This window comes from Patiria miniata, unplaced genomic scaffold (genome assembly GCF_015706575.1).
Source record: "Patiria miniata isolate m_02_andy unplaced genomic scaffold, ASM1570657v1 HiC_scaffold_22, whole genome shotgun sequence".
Taxonomy (NCBI): Eukaryota; Metazoa; Echinodermata; class Asteroidea; order Valvatida; family Asterinidae; genus Patiria; species Patiria miniata.
In genome coordinates, this window is record NW_024037061.1 from 12,774,107 (window position 1) to 12,791,499 (window position 17,393).

Genomic DNA, 17,393 nt, shown 5'->3' on the forward strand with positions numbered 1-17,393 from the left:
TTGATTGAGTAAATGCTTCTGCATTTACTCAAATATACCCACTTTAAATAATGCTCTCCTGCTGTGGCCAGCATACTTCAAAAAGGCTTATTGAGTCGACGGTATGTTTGTGTTTTATACTTATGTACAGGGTAACTAACTTTTTTAATTACGCACAAAACTATGTAGCAGCTTTTCAATGCAATGTTTGTATACATATATTTCTATTTTGTTTTGACATTTTCTTGAGAGGAATTTTCTGGTAGGTGAAGGGTCAGTATTGTCGCGTGGGGGAGCGGGTGGAATAACAACAAGATAAAGTGTGGGCTTTCATAACGTGTGATTAATACTCTGCAAATTTTATTCACAAAATTCAATCACTCTCAGAAATTTCATGTGTGTTTCTATAAAAAATGGAGCATTAATCGTGATAGGACAGCAATAATTGTATTCAATGATTTCTCTTTTTTTACATAATCACATCACATAATGTTCTTTGCATGATTATAATCATCTGAGAAGTTGAAAATATACTATTTCAGAAAGAAGATCCCCTTTCTTTTATTCACTAGTCTGAGTTTGTTAAATGTAAGCAGTCATAACATTCTTTAAAATTCATACCAAAACCAAACTATCAGATACACAACTAAGGTTTTTTATGTTGTTGCTTGTTTTGAACTGAACAGACTTTTTGCACATGTAGTTTGTCTTCTTTAGGAAAAAAAGGGTGAAAATTGCATTTACATAACAAACAGGTTTTTAACTGTTAAAAGTCAATTTCTGGCATAACTAGATTTCTCCATAATGTACAAAATTGCTCTGTTAATACTTGGTTTTTTTTAATCCAAACAAGTCTAGACACAGCACTGAAAGTCAACCTTCAGATATTGGAAGCCATTTGCGAAATGTAATTCATCCGTGTATGTATTACTGAAATCAAAAAAAAATATTAAACATACGTTGCAGTTTGCAATAGTATATTAAGTTTTTCACCGTCATATTAAGTAAAGTAATCATAAAGTGATAGGATATCAGATGATCACCTGAGCTTTTTTTTCCCGTCTGCCATGAAAGATCTGAAAAGGGTGAGATTAAATTGATTAATTATATGAATGTTTGCCGGATAAGAATTCGGCTATGTCTGAATCGGCCGTTTAATGACATTACGCTACAAATTGATAAGCTTTTGATAAGGCTTCATTTCTATTCTATTCTTCATTTCAATAAGCCATTTGCGAGTTAAATTTGAATAAAATCTGGAACGCTGACTTAATACAATGCTTTGCACGTTTTAACCTAGCATTCTCCCGACCAAAGAGACTGTTACTATATCACGTGATTCGGGGCAAGCCTTATGCTAGCAACCCCCAGCTCCGGCATGGTCTGGTGTCTTTGTGCCATTCTCACCCATTGTGAACGATGTATTGGTGCTGAGCGTCTCTTACGTAACTATGCAAGAGCTTGCCCCGAATCTTGTGATTAGCAACAGTGTCTTTGGTCTGGAGAATTCAAAGTTAAAATGTGCCAAGCATTCTGAGCAAGTCATTGTACCAGACGTTTTTCAAATGTAAATCCCAAAGGGTATAGGTTACTCGCAAATGGCTTATTCTACTCATGTTCGTGTTCTCGCAAATTTCCATTCATGCTTCGTGTAAGAGTGACCAGCCATAATTCTATGCTAAATCCTTTAATGGTATGGTATCTAGGGTAGCAGTCAAGACAGATAGCCTAGAGACCATACGTAACGAGTGCACTATCATAGCCTGACAGTTTGTTGTCCACTCAGGGTACAGACTAATGGTATGGCAATTAGGGTAATAGGGAGGTTTCGCAAACGAACGGATACGCTTACACTTACGTTTAGCTATCCGTAGCCGTTTTTACTTGCGTGTAGCGAGCGAGATATGCGTGTCGTCTGCACATTTAGCGGATAGTGAGTGGCGAATGACGTCATAACTGATGACGTATCCGTCGCACTAAACGTATCCGTTTGCATGCGAAACCTCTCTAATTGTCAAGAATCAAACAACAAATAGCATGGATCCCAATGGGATCCCATGGTACCATTAACTTGTACATATATAAAAAACAAAAAAAACTACATTTTTCCAAACCATAAAACCCCCAACAAAATATCGTGAATTAATAACATCTCCTTTTAAGCACTTGACGACTGTGTATATGTACATGAAGAAATACAAAATTTGTCAAAATCCGTCTTCAGCCTAGAATCTAGAATTTCATTATTCCTTTCAAAAACATTCCATCCACATATGTACATGTACTAAAATAATATAAGGCCCACTGTATACATATGAAAGCTTGTCGGTAGAAAACACTAATATTCACTAAAAGAAACTCCTTTAAATACATTGCATATATATTTTGTTTCTCAATACCAAAAGCGTACAATCCATTTTGAAACTTGGTACTGAAATATACAACCGATTAAACTGATTTGCGATTATAAAAGTCAGATATTTTATCCCAAACTACGACTACGAAGCTACGCGCGCACGCAAGTAATTGGCACAAAGTTTACAGCAAATCTACTCCGCAACAAAATCAATTTAAAAAGGACACAATTATTGCGCTGTATTATTTTTAAAGGCTTTGCCTTTTTTTTTTAGTTCAGTCCTTGAACGAATTTACAAAATCTGGTTCTAGTATCAAATTTTGTTTTAGGTGGGAGTGAAATTGGGCTGGGGGAGAGTGGGATCTATGTGCAACAAGTACCCCCTCAACGGTTTAAAAGAGAGAGTTGGGGGACCACTTGGAGGGGCCCTTAAATGCATTGCTGCCGTAAGCCTGGCAATATGCAACATCAACACCTTCGATCGCTGGCTGTGCTCTGTGGTCAGAAAGGGGTCGTATGGCGGCAGCCTGAGGCGACTTGACATGCCTTCTGATCAACCACGTCCTTCGCAATTCAGCTTCTCAACTGAGAGTATGGACGTTTAGGCCCAACTTCAGATTACAATCAGGCGTGTGTCTCTCCCACTGAATTTCTCAAGTGGTAGGCCTAACAAAGCATTGTCTACTGTTTGCGTACCGAGCTCTCGGAATCACCGTATTTTGCCCAGCCCTTAAATGTATTTATTAATTTTAAAAAAAAATAAAAAATTGGAAGACATTCCAAATTTTTTTTAAATGGACAAGAATTTTTTTCTCTCTAGAAAATGATACTAATACAAGTAGTGTAGACTGTGTATTTCTACTTATACAATCATTAAAACTTGGTTACTTTAAAAAAAATATATTTAGCTCTCAAAACTAGGTTCCAGAAGTGTACTGGGTAAAAAGCAATCTACTGTACTTTTCAGCGGGTTCATTCTTTTGAGTACATGTACGTTATCAATTGCCTATAAAGAAGACAGAATTAAAACAATGCACTTAAGACATTCTAGCCGATATATCAGCTAATGCAGGGTCTCTTCCCTTAAATGTTACAATCATCCACATAATAAAAGATCTTGGCACTGTGAGGAAAGAACGGATAATTAAATGTACCTGTCTGACAGTGTTTGAAGTCAAACATCAACACTGAAAGGCTTTTCACTTGATTAAAATGGCAATTCATGAAGGAAAGCTGCCCGCAGCTGATCAAATTAGTTTGCCTTCAATCCGATGGGATGGCTTTTCTTCAATCCGATGGGATGGCTTTTGACAATCTCGATTTCTCATCAACAATTCATCAGGCACGCACAAAAAAAGAGGAAATTGAAATATGTCCAAGACTTTGTACAGTGTTCTATTTTTAATGACACACACGGAAATTAAAAAAAAGAGAAAACCTGCCAATCCGAGGACAAGTTGCATGCCTGATTCATGTCAAGTAGTTCACTCATGCACTCTGTCCTCGACACAAAAAAACACTACATCCATACACATCTTTTTGTTACCTGTGCCAAAGATTTAACTTGTGTTTTATATTTTAAAATTGAGGAAAGAAATTGACTGGAGGCGGGCTAATGAATGAAAGGTTTGCCTAAACACCATGTGGAATATTTTCTTGAACTAAGAGATTGGTTCTGAAAAGCAGAGGTATAAACTCGACATTCCGGGGAGTGGGGTTTGAACCAGTGACCTCTGAATTGCCGGTCCGGTGCTCTATACCAATAAACTGAGCTTTCCAGCCATAGGTTGGGATTCCCCATTTTTGATATTGTCATAAGCGAGGAAGTAACGTACAGTTGAAAAGTTCCACTGATGCTAACAGACAATGAAGTTATCAATAAAAAGACTTTACTTTTTGGAAAAAAAAACCCTGAAAAATTAAAGTGTGCATCTTTACAAACAGAGTGTTATTTGCTTACCAAAGATCACTGAGTACCAATGTCATGAAGCTCCTAGGCAAAAGTAATGCATGTGCTATAAGCATCAATCAGTAAGTAACTTTGCTTTCTGTGCTGATGAGCTGGGCCTAATTTCATGGCGATGGAGACCGTAAGCAGTAAACACAGCAAAGGGCACGCGTACCTCAGAAGAAAAATTCGCTTTACTTAGTGACGTAACAATGGAAATCTCCATCGCGTTCAACCGTTAGCACATCCACACCGTAAAAACATAGTGCTTAATGTTAGCACAATTTTCAGCTGTAGTACAAGCACAACTTTTCTGCTAACTGTTAAGCAGCGCCATGAAATTGGGCCCTGCTCTGTAAGATTGGCCAATTACAGGGGCTAAATCTTATAAAACTGCCAAGCACAGAAATGTGCTTAGCACAGAATCTTTCTGCTTAGCAAAAAAAACAGGTTACAAGCCGAAATGTCATGTAATATGTATTGCACTTGACTGCTTTCTCAGTTATTCGTGCTTAGCTCACAAATTTGCTTAGCACTTTTTTTGTACGTAGCAGCTCTATGAAATTTCGCCCAGTTGAGAATTTGGGCCCAGTTGAGAATGTGGGCCCAGTTGAGAATTTGGGCCCAGATGGGAGAGACCAGTGCAATTTTTTTTTTCGGAGGCGGAGTTTAGGGATATCCCTTGGCATTGCGGTTGCCAATAATGTGGGCCTGATCTGAATCGCCGGAGCGGATGACGGTGACGCAGACGGCAATGGCGATGATGATCAGGAGAAGACCGATCAGAGCGATCAGGGCAATCCACCAGATCTCCAGGGGGAGTCCCGTCTGGCTATTGGTACCATTGCCGTTGGTGGTCAGAGCTGTACCAGAGATGGCGAGAGAGAGAGAAATAAGAAAAGAAAATTGAAATAAATTGTTAATTTAAAAGTCCAGTCACAAGTGAATGAACATTTTAAAACAACATCTGATGTGTCTATCTTGAGTGACGTTCAACGGCCAAATTACAGGAAGCTCAAGCCCAACAATCCATCATTATAAAAAAAACATTAAGGCAATCACAAATGGGCCTAGGTCTGAGCAATGGATGGCTTCAGTAATAATCTCATTTGTAAAGTCAAGTCAGCAAATACCAAAAAGTCATAAAATAGCTGTCTGGTCTTAAAAAAAAAATTTGAGTTGCAATTATGTAGTATAATAAATACATCTCTTAGTTAACTTGAGCGTGATGGCTATTTCATGCTCAAGTCCATTACTTTCAAGGTACGTGGAAACGCTGGTCTCATCTGCTCAACGTGTGCTGTGTAAATATGTAAATCACAATTTTTGTGTGGAAATACCAATTTTTCTAAAACGTCCACGCAACGCCAACATTGGGGTCAACAGATTTCACATTAGAAACTACATTGTATTCACCAAAACCAGAACTACAGAAAGGATAACCAAAAGTCTGCATGCACTTGTTGGAAAACTGTTCAAAAGCTAGTGAATACTCAGTTTTTTAATTGAGTTTAGCCCAACTGAAATATCCATAACACTTCAAACCAAAATGAAAAAGTACAGTTCTTCCCGTAGAGTCATACTCTGTACATTGACTGGCACTTTTTGTATACCCATTCAGGACAATGGTATCACCCTACAATGAGGGGTGTCCAGTCAAGGGTGACCCCGACTGCCCCCACCCCCACACACGCAGAAAAGGAACAAAGAAAAAGAGGGGCGAAATCATATTGTTGCTAATTTAATGGGTTGGTGGGGGGAGGGGAATATCCCTGCCCACCCTCTAAAAATGATCAATTGGGAAAATGCTGGAAAAAAAATAGGGATTTGGGGGGGGGGGATGTGCTTTGCCCCCTCTAGAAAAAAATCCTGGTGACGCCCATGCTGGGCATTGTCTAGCTATGCCAAAGTTGTTCCTACTGGCCCCCATGCATGGGACAGATACGTCGGACAAAACGTTGCTGGGTCCAGCAACGCACACAGTGCTGAAGACGGTAACCTCTGCAAGGATGAGAAGGGCGGGGATGGCGGACTACCAATGGGAGCACCTATTGAGTGAATAGCCATAATTGATGTCTTGGGGCCCCTTCCTCTCACTGAACGAGGTATGCGGTAAATCGTGGTGGTGGGCGACTGTTGTACCAGATGGACTGAATGCTTTCCAGTTACTGATCACACTGCTAAAGACGGTCACAACCAAGCTTGTGGACGAGTTTGTCGCCCGATGTGGAGTCCCCCTTGAAATGCACTAAAACTAAGGTAGAGAACTCAAATCAGAAGTCTTCAGTGAGATGTGCTTGACCCTTGGCTTGAGGAGAACTCACACCTCTACGTGCCACTCAAGATCTGACGGGATGGTAGAGCATTTTAATCATGGATGCCATGCCGAGCCTTTTGGTGAAAAGATCTCAAACTGACTGGGCCGAGCACCTGGCTCTCCTTGCCATGGCTTACAGATTGGCAGAGCACGAAACAACCAAGAACTTGTTGACCTGCTGGTTGGTTTCATTCAATTCATTTGAGCAAAGAAATTGAATTATTTTTTGAATGAAATTACTTTCTGTTACATGTCAGTCCCACAAAGAATATTTACAGATAAAGAAACCTGTTGTTTAGGCTGTTGCAAGTTCTACAATTTTTACAAGGATTGTCAATGCAGAATGGACCTCCACCTAAATCATTATTTCGTTATAACTGGCTTAAGGCATATCAAAATACAAAATGCAATTATTTCTGGCATATAAAATACTTTGAATAAGTTAAATTTGAGAGCTGTTTTTATAGACTCTGTACATTTATAACTGGCGATTAAGTCAGGCGCCACAACCATATTATGGAGCTGTGAAAGGTGCAATTGGAGTAGATGTTAGACCGGTAGTTATAGATATCACTACAGTCTGTCTGTATAGGCCATAGGCTAACTCCTTATTCTTGCACACGGAGAAGCTCTGAAGCCGCTCTGGGCGCAGACATTTTGAATTCATGTGCGTGTTTGTAGAACACAATGAAATTAGATGGATTGAATTTTGAAAGTGTACTCTAAATGGAACGCGCAAGTAGAAAGCACGAAAACAACTTAAGCGCGTTTCAAGACGGTTTTTAAAAAAAAAGTCATGGTAATCATCTGCAGCGGATACATGCATGCGTTGCACTGTTTGGGAAGAGCAAAATGAAACGCTCATTTGCTGATCGTGCATTTCAGTTTTGGGCGGATCGGCTTTGATAACGCATCTGCACAAACACAGAATACAAACACAGATATGCAAATAGCTGTTCAAAAGCCGTACACAATTTTGAATTTTCCATAAGTTTGGGCACAAACATGGATGCGCCCAGCAGGCATCACAATGTACACGAGTCAGCACTCTAGTATTTAATATAGCTCTATGATCAATGGAAAAGTCAATCTGAAATTGGCTTTTGAATGACTGATGAGAAGCAATACATCACCCTCTTTCTGGACAAAAAGCAAATATATCCAATTGCAAAGATATATAGTGGGAACCGCCTTTTTCAATACATTTTCCGACCAGTGTCTCGAATGACAAGAACACAGGAAGCTGAAGCTCAATTATTCATCATCAAAACTCATTACATCCCATCTACATGTAGACACGCAAAGCTCATTTCCGCAGAATGGCCTGTTGCATTTCCACTGGCCTTGTACCGGCTACAAGAGCAAACACAAAATAATGGCCCACTGGCAGAGTCTGAGCAATAGACGGCTTAAGTATTAATCTCATTTACAAAATCACCTCAGCAAATATTGAAGTCACAAAATAATGGTCTCATCTCAAAAATGGGAGATGCAATTACGTAGATTAAATACATCTCCAGCTTGTGCTGGATGACTATTTTATGCTCAAGTCCAATGCTTTCAAGGGATGTACTCATATATGTCAGCGTTATTATTTGACTGATTGATGGGATACGGTAATTCACAGAAACATTTACTTTGTTCCACACGAGCCGACAGGTACAAACTGGCCAAACCCAGCTCACATCAGACTTCTTCTAACCATTAACAGATCGGTTTTATGTTTCATAATTCGCCAAGCTCTTAATTTTTTTGCACGATATTTGCTCTTGCTTTTGTGTCAACAGTATATGAGACAGCTAGTGCGCATATTCAGGGCACAGTACCCGATGTCTCTTGATAGGAGGTGGTAAACGAATGACTTCAGAATCAGTTCAAGTGAGCAGCAGCAGAGTTGAGGAAAAGCAACCGTCCAATTCACGCGTCTAGAAAAAAAAAGGGTAAACCCAGCTGCACATCAATACCATTCTGCTGACGCAAAGAAAAGTTGCGTATACGGCTCGCTTTATAACGGCCATCTCTGTAGGAAAAGTGCAACTGCGCAATCAAGCACGCATTGTGCAGTGTTATAAATGTTCCAAATACGCCTCTTGTTCAAAATAGGACGCAGCCGATGCGCGTTATGCAAGTTGACGCTCAAAATGCAGATGCACGTGGATGGTCTGTAGGAAATGATGTCATTTGAATAAGACATATTCGTGAATCTCCTGTAACTATTTTGCTGTTATTCAAGAGAAGTCAGCAGGAGGGACCATGGGATCGTGCACATCCTCGGGCGAGTGCGGTACACTACAGACTTTCAACATAAGCGCAGAGGCAGCTTCTCAGTGGCTGTATACTCCTGCGGACCGTGTCATCATGCCTATCGTCATTCCCATCATTTGCCTTCTTGGGATCCTGACCAATTCCACTTTTCTCTTTGTCTTGTTCCGGGTTCCTCAACTGAGGTCGGATACCAACGTCTACCTGGCCCACTTGGCAGTGGCCGATGTACTCTATCTGTGCATGACGACGGCAATCTACGTTTGGCTTTTTGCATCATCTCCCGTCGCCTTTGACTTTCCTTTTGAGAACTCTGCCAGCTGCGTCAGTTTCATTCTGGTTTTAAACACTGGCTACTTTACGGCCATTGCTGCAGTGACGGCCGTCTCATATGAGAGATACCTGGCCCTGTGTCACCCCATTAAGCACCGTCAAATCCGTACTCGAGTGCGGACCTACAAAATGACCGGGCTCTGCTGGCTGCTTGGGCTGTTGTTTGCCTCTTCGACGGTGCCCCACTCAGCTCGGCTGATTCTACAAAAGTTCCAGTGGCCTGACGATGATGAGTATCAGGATTTTCCGTCCTTGGTAACTCGCTGTGATGCGGTGTCCTCGTGGGTTAGATACGCCGTCCCGCCATTCCAAAACTTTCCCTGGCTCATCACCATGGCGGCCAATGTTTATATGTACATCCAAATTGTACGACAGTTGAACAATCGCAGGAGTAAAAACAGCACCATGGAGAGAGCTCAGAAAGCTCTGCTCCTTCGGAACCAGGTGGCCAAGATGTTGGTCGTCAACGGTGTCATTTTCTTCATGTGCCAAGTCCCGTACCGCATCCTCAGTTTCTCTGAGTGGATCTGCTTGATTGGCCACATCCCCGATCCTTTACTGATTACGCTTGGCAGTGGCGCTCGATGGATTTCCACTCTGCCGCAGTTGATCAACGCTTTCATCAATCCGTTGGTCTACGGCGTAATGAGTGAGCAGTACCGAGTTGCTTTGGCTCAGGTGTTTGGATGCAAGGGTCGAGCCAGGCAGAACAACAGCGCGCATCCTCCATTTGTAATCAGTGCCCCGGGGAACAAGAACTCCTCCACGGATAATGCGACCACCAGCGACACCAATGAAACACAACTTTGAAGACTGAGCCCTATTTACATGTAAGTTCTAAGACTTCTAAATGTATAGGGCGAATGGAAAAGGCGTTGTGACCAACTCATGAGAGCCAAATTAGAGTAACTTTTTGAAATGATGTGAAGTGCCTACTTGTTGATATGTTGAAAAGTAAAGATGACTGTGCTAAAACGAAACCCACGCAATTTTCAAAGAAGCAGATGGATTTTGCAGGATTTCCTGGCAAGTTGAACATGCCACGTTGTTTTCAAAGGTAATGGACCCATTTGCAGTCACTACAAAACTAAACTGCAAGATTGTATAAAATTGATTTTACTACTTGATTTTAAAATCAAAACATTAAAGTGACCTGATATTTCAGCCTCAGCAAGAGGGCCTTGCTCAGGCCTGTCATCAAAGGGGGGCCTGGAGGGGCTGGGGCCGGGCCAACCTTGGGGAGCAATTTGTCCCCCCCCCCCCAAATGGCAAAAGCCGTACATGTGTATTTTTGTATTTTTACGGTATGTGGGCCCACCTTGTTGGTACTTTGGCCCCCCCCCCCCCCCCCCCCCCCCCGATGCTCGGGGCTGGCCTCGCTAAGGCTGAGATATCAGGCCATTTTAATTTGTTGAAATTGAATATTTCAGGTCAATCCAGTCAGTGAGAAGTTTGCAGCAGATTCATTTATTTCCATACTTGATTTTAAGTAAAAAATAGCATCAAGCATCCTGTGAAATTATTGCGCCTAGTTTGCTGGCTTTCTAAAAAAAAAGAGGAATTACCAAAGAAACAGCATTGCCTTTGCCCTAAATACTGTCCCAAATTCACCATATTTAGTCTAGTTTGCCATCGGTTACATATCCATGAATGAGAAGTATTTTTTCCCGAGTGAGAAACTGGAGATCATACCGCAAGAAGGTGCAAGTCAAAATATATCTATGAAAATATGCAAAGGGAGGGTCTTCAACAGAAACCATGCTTCGCATTGGGAAAAAAAAACAAAGATGCATTTTCTCATTTTTATTAAAATGGAAATTATTTTGTTTAAATCTTCAAAAAGTATGTTTGGTTGGGGTTTTTTTTTTTGGAAATGGTGTCTATTACCTTAAAATATTTAACCAAAGCACTCATTTTGTGGGATGGCAAGGATTTAGAGCAAGCCACAATCAAGCATACCACCAACGGCTGAGGGTGGAGGGGTAGGGATATCATTAAGCATCAACAAACAAATTCCAAGCATTCGTAAATTTTGTAGTAGATGAGCACAGTTGAAGTAAGCCAAATTCTGCCTGACCAATCTAACTCCGTATCAAATTTGGCCAGGGTAATGTAATTATTATTAGAATGAAATACTTACTTATGCACGTGTGCCCCGTATAGCCAATTTTACAGAGACATTTTCCGTCATTCGTGCAAGTTCCGCCATTCTTACAAGGATTGTCGGTGCAGAATGGATGGGTTACCATTTCTGGCAAGAAACATACAAATCAATCAAATGTAATAGTTATCTGAATGAAATTACTTACTGGTACAAGTCTGTCCCACGTAGCCGTTTTTACAGGCGCATGTGAACCGGTCGTTTATGCTGATGCAAGTTCCGCCATTCTTACAAGGATTGCTAGTGCAATAATTTGTTTCGGTAGTGTCTGCAGAGAAATGTACAAACCAATTCCATTTCAATTTGGGGGGTTTGAATTTAAGCCTAACCTTCCCAACTCCATCAAATTCCATCCTCCCAATTTGGGGGATTTTGGCAGATAAACCATGTGTACCAAGTCCATCAAAATCCACCGGCACCAGAGGTGGACATTTCAACAGATTTGGTCCTGAAGCATTATGTGAAGCAGAGTGATCAGTGATGGATTTTGATAGACATGGTCTTCTACTTAGTAAAACTTAGTAGGGAGTTAGGGTTAATTTAGTAAATTGTATAATTCTTAGTTACTTGTACAACATAAACTCTGCAGTCAACATGTAATGGACTTTGTGCTTTTCAAATAATTTCAATGTCTCCAAATATCTTTTATTCCTATTTTGGGCATTTGCATTTTGGTTTTGCCCATATCGTGTATAAAAAGGTCTGCCTGAATTGTTGCTAGGCTTTAAATATTTATAACTTTATAAAGTGATTATTCTTCTTAACTTGGCTAGAATTTTTATTTGATGTTTAATTCGAAAGTGAATAACTTTCTTTCGCTAGAAAAATAGCAATTAATAATAATACTGGAGTTTGATATAGCACACATATCTACCAACAATTACGTACTCAAAGCGCTGGTAATTATGTCTATTATTAAAGACAGGTAAATGAGGTTCATGAGAAATATGAGACCCATTATGTAGCACCTTATAAGGGTGTACAAGGTGCTGCGGCGCATATTGCAGCCACTGCCAGAAACACCGGGGCAAACCCCTTCTCTTAGCGATAAACGTTACTGGGTTCTTAACATGCATTACACAAAATAACTACGGCTTTACATACCATCCAAAGGACAAAGCAATAATGGTAATTGTTCCCACGGTCAGGATTCGAGCCCATGTACCACGGCACACAAGTCGAACACCATAACCATTGGACCACAGCACCCCACTATTAAAATAACCTAGCTTGGGGAGGGCTAAGTTTAAATGTTTTTACTAAGTTTAGATCTGAATCAAACCACAAGCAATACTTACCACAGTTCGTTCCAGTGAAGCCTGCTGCACATACACAGATCTGACCACTAGATGCACTACAGGAACCACCATTCATGCAAGTCATTCCCACCACGCAGGTGTCGGCTGCAATAATCAAACAACAAATTGAACAAAAAAAAATCATCAACAGTTAAAGCTTTGTAAAAGATGTTTGTGTGAGGTTTCTTCTGTTTTTAAAGAGGATGTGGAATGCTCTTAGACATTTCCGTCATTTTTCGGGTATATGTAGCCTAAGGTGTGATGAAATAAAAAAGACTATTGTTTCTGTCATGAAATGAGTACAAAAGATACTTTTGAGAGCTGTTTTTCAGGTCCAGTTTCGACCCGAACGTGCAACTGTGTAAATGTCGTCGTTGCGGGCAGCAAACAAAACACAGTAAATCGTGACGTAATAAACAGGACTCCCGATGCACAGTAGCATACACGAGTCCTGTTTATTACGTCACGATTTACTGTGTTTTGTTTGCTGCCCGCAACGACGACTTTTTTGCGGGGCTAATTCAATTTGTCTCTTCGTGAAAACTCCAACACCTATACGCGCATTATTTTTGCCCCATAAAACAACGTGATAAAGTTGGAATTTGTCTCTTCGTGAAAACTTAAAATACGTCATCATTCAGGTGAAATTTCCCTGCATTGATTGTCATGATTTCACTGACTTGAACTGATTTTTGACCCAAAAAACTTTGCCAAAAGGTTCGTTGCTGTTTACTAAACCGATTTTGCCCGGAAAAAGAATTTTGAAAAAAATATGGATTTTGGCTGAATTCGTCCCTTCGTGAAAAGGCTGACAACTGTATCTGGTTCATTAGTAAAAGATCATACACGCGCGCGCACCACTGATTACTAGCGCAATTGGAAAAAAACCCAAGTTACATTAGCTTCCAGTTCTAATGGTTCCAATGCTACTGAATGGTCAGTGGGCGTGGTTTAAACTGAACTGACGTCACACCAACGAACTGGATAGGGGGTCTTTTTGAAAAGTAACAAGACATCTACTCATTTGATCACACATTTCACCAGTGTAGCCAGTTGGGCACATGCAAAAATAGTGCAATCGATACACTGAATGCGATATTGACCATGGTATATGGGACAATATTATGATACACTGTTGTTAATATGCTGGACCAACCAATCGGAATCGAGGATTCAAGTTTGTTTGAAGGTAATTAGATTAAATTTAGTCCGCCTTAAATTTTGTGAAAGGTAGTTTGAAATAACATATGTAATACTTAAAGATAACTGCATTACTGGCAAGAGTTTTTCAGTATACAGTGTTGTTACGAAATGACAGAAATGACAAAAGTCACAAAGGCTAAATAAATTCCCACCACCGACAGGTTACCGCCACCAACAATTAGCCAGTCAGTGGACTCACCAGCAGTTTCACAATTAAGGCCTTGGTAACCACCGGCACATTCACAGTTATACGAGTTGCCGGTTCCATCTCGGCAAGTACCGCCATTTTGGCACGGATCTGACTCACAGGCCAGGCTTGGGATTTGCGTTGTCAACTGTGCTGTTGTTAGGAGCGGTGGCAAGGTTGTGACTACACATAGAACAGCAGACAACAGAATAAACAATCAGGCAACAAATCAAGCATTCTTGGGGCAATTCTGTGGTATTTCTGCATTCATTGTTTTGAAATTTGTGGACAGGAATTATCTTCTGTTTTTTTTACGAGCTAAATGAAAACATTCTTGGCAAATGCTTTCGCAGTTGGTCGTCTTGCGGTGATCCAAGAATTCACCTTTAACACCACATTACGAATGCCCCCATCAGTTCCTTTTAAAGTAGGAAAACAATTGCCAAAAACCACAAAATTCCAAGATGCTTGATTGTTGCATAAAAGTATTACACATGTAAAATATCAGTTAGATATATATAATAGTCAGTTAGAAGGGTTAAAAAAATCACAGAACAATTTACACAGCACAATATACTGCAACATTATCTAGATACAAATGTTATACATTTTCTAAGCATGCACTGTCATATTGAAAATTCAAGTTATTTACTCAACTTTGCAGAAGACTCACTTTGGTTTAATATGAACCCCAGAAATGAGGCTTAATTCACTTAGTTGTACTAAGTTTGTGAAGACTTAATTGCTGCCAATAATTGCCATATCGACAAATTGAAAAACTCCCCCTATTAAAAGCACTCAGTGTGAGCAGTTTATGTGTTTTGGGAAAATAGCATTAACAAGGGTGAAGTACGTAGCCCCCTACCCCTAGTTTTTTTTTCACGCGTGCCCTTTTTTTTCCCAAGCGTGCTATTAATATTTTTTTTACGAGTAGGTACATACCAATAGTGTAACTCAGATTATATGCGAGCACATTGTGTTTCTAACCGACTATATACTCCAGCGCTACGTAGTTGAATGTGTGTTTTGAGGTTACTACAAGCGATTTAAGTTGATGTTTTGAAACTGTGATTTGAATATTGTTTTAGCCTCAAAATTCATATTTTGTTGCATTGTCTGATGATTTTTATGGAACAAAATAACGAGTGGTTATATTAATTAACCATAAGTACACTTCGTGAAACTCAAACATCAGATACCGCTATGTTCCAGTTTTCACGAAGTGACGCTAACTATGTGTATTAGCGCTTAGCGCTACTTTGTGAAAACGCCAGAAGTGAGTCCCGCATATCACGTGACACGGAAGAAAATGAGTTCCTATTTTCCATGCAGGTTTCATTATTTTGACATGGGTTAGATTTGCAGGGAATAGTTACTGTACATGATGAGGATGAAGCGCTTTATAAATGTTAATTATTATTATTATCATTATTTTTGTTATTTTATTATGTTTGAGGGTTAATAACGATATTTATGTTTACTCTGGGTTAATAGGCTTGTGTTTACACTGGGTTAAAGGTAATATACAAAATTCACAAATATAAAAAAACTGCCAAATTACAGTGTAACCTTACTTGACTATAAATGAATAATAGTCTCAAGAAATCATGGCACCTGGTGTGCTGTCGTTTTCAAGAAAAGTGGAATTTCTGTATCAATTTGCAATGATATGGTCGGCCGGCCATTGTTGGAAAAAACTTTTTTTTTCCAAATACTACATGTACCCCCAATTTACCAAACATGATGGAGTTTACCTTTACATCCTCAAGGGTCTTTTTGAAATGTTCAAATACAAATCAAGTCGAGGGAAACATCAAAATGCGACACAGTGGAGGACTATATATCTTTGACAAATCATGGAATTTTCAAGTTGTATGATTGGCCATTACCATTTCCCTTTCGGTCATTCCATAAATTTTGATCCAAAAATGCGACATTTTTGTGTGTCCCTGTTACACCTGACCTGTGTAATTTGTCATGAGAGTATCTTTAAAACTTCAAACTAAGTTTTGTTTCTTTGAAAAATACATTGCAATCACTCTTGGAGAAGGCATTACAGAATGTGTCCTGAATTTATAAAAGCTTATATCAGATGTAACAGGGACACACACACAAATCGGACCCCATTTTATAGAATGACCCATATTTGTTAAAGTAGGGCGCCTCGCTAGGAAGCACTCAGCCGATTTTTTTGCCCAATTTATGGGCACCACCATGTTTGCATTTTAATTAATAAAGTTCATGACACTAAATAGTTCACAAGGATTCAACAGCAGCATGATTAAGGTAAAGTAAGGTACCAATATTTTAACCATAAGGTAAACTCCCAATGTTTTAAACCTAAAGTAAGGTACCAATGTTTAACCGTAAGGTAGGTCAGGTATTCAAAACTACCAATATTGTAACCGTAAGGTAAGGTACCAATATTTTAACTGTAAGGAAAGGTACTACCGTCCACTTCCCAGCCTGACCAAACTGGGAAATGCCAGTTTTGGGAGTTCTATAGCATGGAGTTATACACCTACCTGTAGTTTGGCAGCGATTGCCTGTGTAACCAGTGGGGCACATGCACTGTCCGTTGGCATTGCAAGTCCCTTGATTCTCACAAGGGTAAGAAGGTGAACAGTCCACTGTCAGAAAAAAAATCTTAATTTTCAAACTTGCATTCTTATGTCATTTCTTTGAAACTTCTTCATCGTTAAAATGATCGCATGGAGGCTCGGCAACAACAAAGACTTGTTTTTTAAGATTACTTCAACGAACAACGTTGTGCCGTGCGTGCGTGTGCAAGTAAGTGGGCCGACATGTACATGTACTACTAAACTCGAGTCCCTTACGAGGTAAAAATCAACGTATTTCCACAGTTTTTCTTCCCTTTTACCAGGCTTTTTTTTGACAGCCGGAAAAAGAACGGATTTGTTTCGAAAATCACTCAGTATTTTTCCGGTTTTTTTTCTTCAATTGACACCGGGAGGAAAAACACAGGAATTTTGTAAGATTTTTTTAAAAACCAGAATTCCGGTTAAAACTGGAGAAGTACGTGGCACCTCTGTTTATGGCTGCAAGTTGCATCGCGGCCAGCATGCAAAATAAGAAAACTTATAGGGAAGAACGATTTTAAGAAAGGTCCTCCAGAAGATGTCTGGGGGTAAATGTGGTGGCGTACCTTGTGTCTCACAGTTAGCTCCAGTAAATCCATCCTGACAATTGCAAGTATGGGTGTTCCCACTGGCCGTGCAAACTCCGCCATTCATACAAGGGTTGGAATCGCAAGCATTGGGAGGAGGTACTGCAAACAAACAATCAATAAAATCAATAAATAAAAATACACAGTTAAATACAAAACGAA

The 17,393-nt window shown here is 39.9% G+C and overlaps 2 protein-coding genes across 10 annotated transcripts in view; one reads left to right on the forward strand and one right to left on the reverse strand.

The window, feature by feature from the left end:
* Nucleotides 1-2,121: 2,121 nt before the first annotated feature.
* The window catches only part of LOC119730485 (fibropellin-1-like), a 31,534-nt gene continuing 16,262 nt past the window's right edge, over nucleotides 2,122-17,393 (reverse strand). For 4 of the 9 annotated variants that reach the window (XM_038203427.1, XM_038203429.1, XM_038203425.1 and 1 more), the window contains 6 exons: nucleotides 17,211-17,333; nucleotides 16,570-16,674; nucleotides 14,057-14,227; nucleotides 12,655-12,759; nucleotides 11,505-11,624; nucleotides 2,122-5,146 (listed from right to left, as the gene is read on the reverse strand). In XM_038203427.1, the coding sequence (XP_038059355.1) occupies nucleotides 4,953-5,146; nucleotides 11,505-11,624; nucleotides 12,655-12,759; nucleotides 14,057-14,227; nucleotides 16,570-16,674; nucleotides 17,211-17,333 (818 nt within the window). In that variant the 3' untranslated portion in view covers nucleotides 2,122-4,952. Of the gene's footprint in view, nucleotides 5,147-11,335; nucleotides 11,447-11,504; nucleotides 11,625-12,654; nucleotides 12,760-14,056; nucleotides 14,228-16,569; nucleotides 16,675-17,210; nucleotides 17,334-17,393 lie in introns of all 9 variants that reach the window. The other 5 variants (XM_038203426.1, XM_038203428.1, XM_038203430.1 and 2 more) reach the window with 5 other exon arrangements.
* LOC119730487 (galanin receptor 2a-like) lies at nucleotides 8,854-10,079 on the forward strand. Its single transcript, XM_038203435.1, has one exon. It carries the CDS (start codon nucleotides 8,854-8,856, stop codon nucleotides 10,003-10,005), a length of 1,152 nt encoding a protein of 383 aa, XP_038059363.1. The 3' UTR covers nucleotides 10,006-10,079.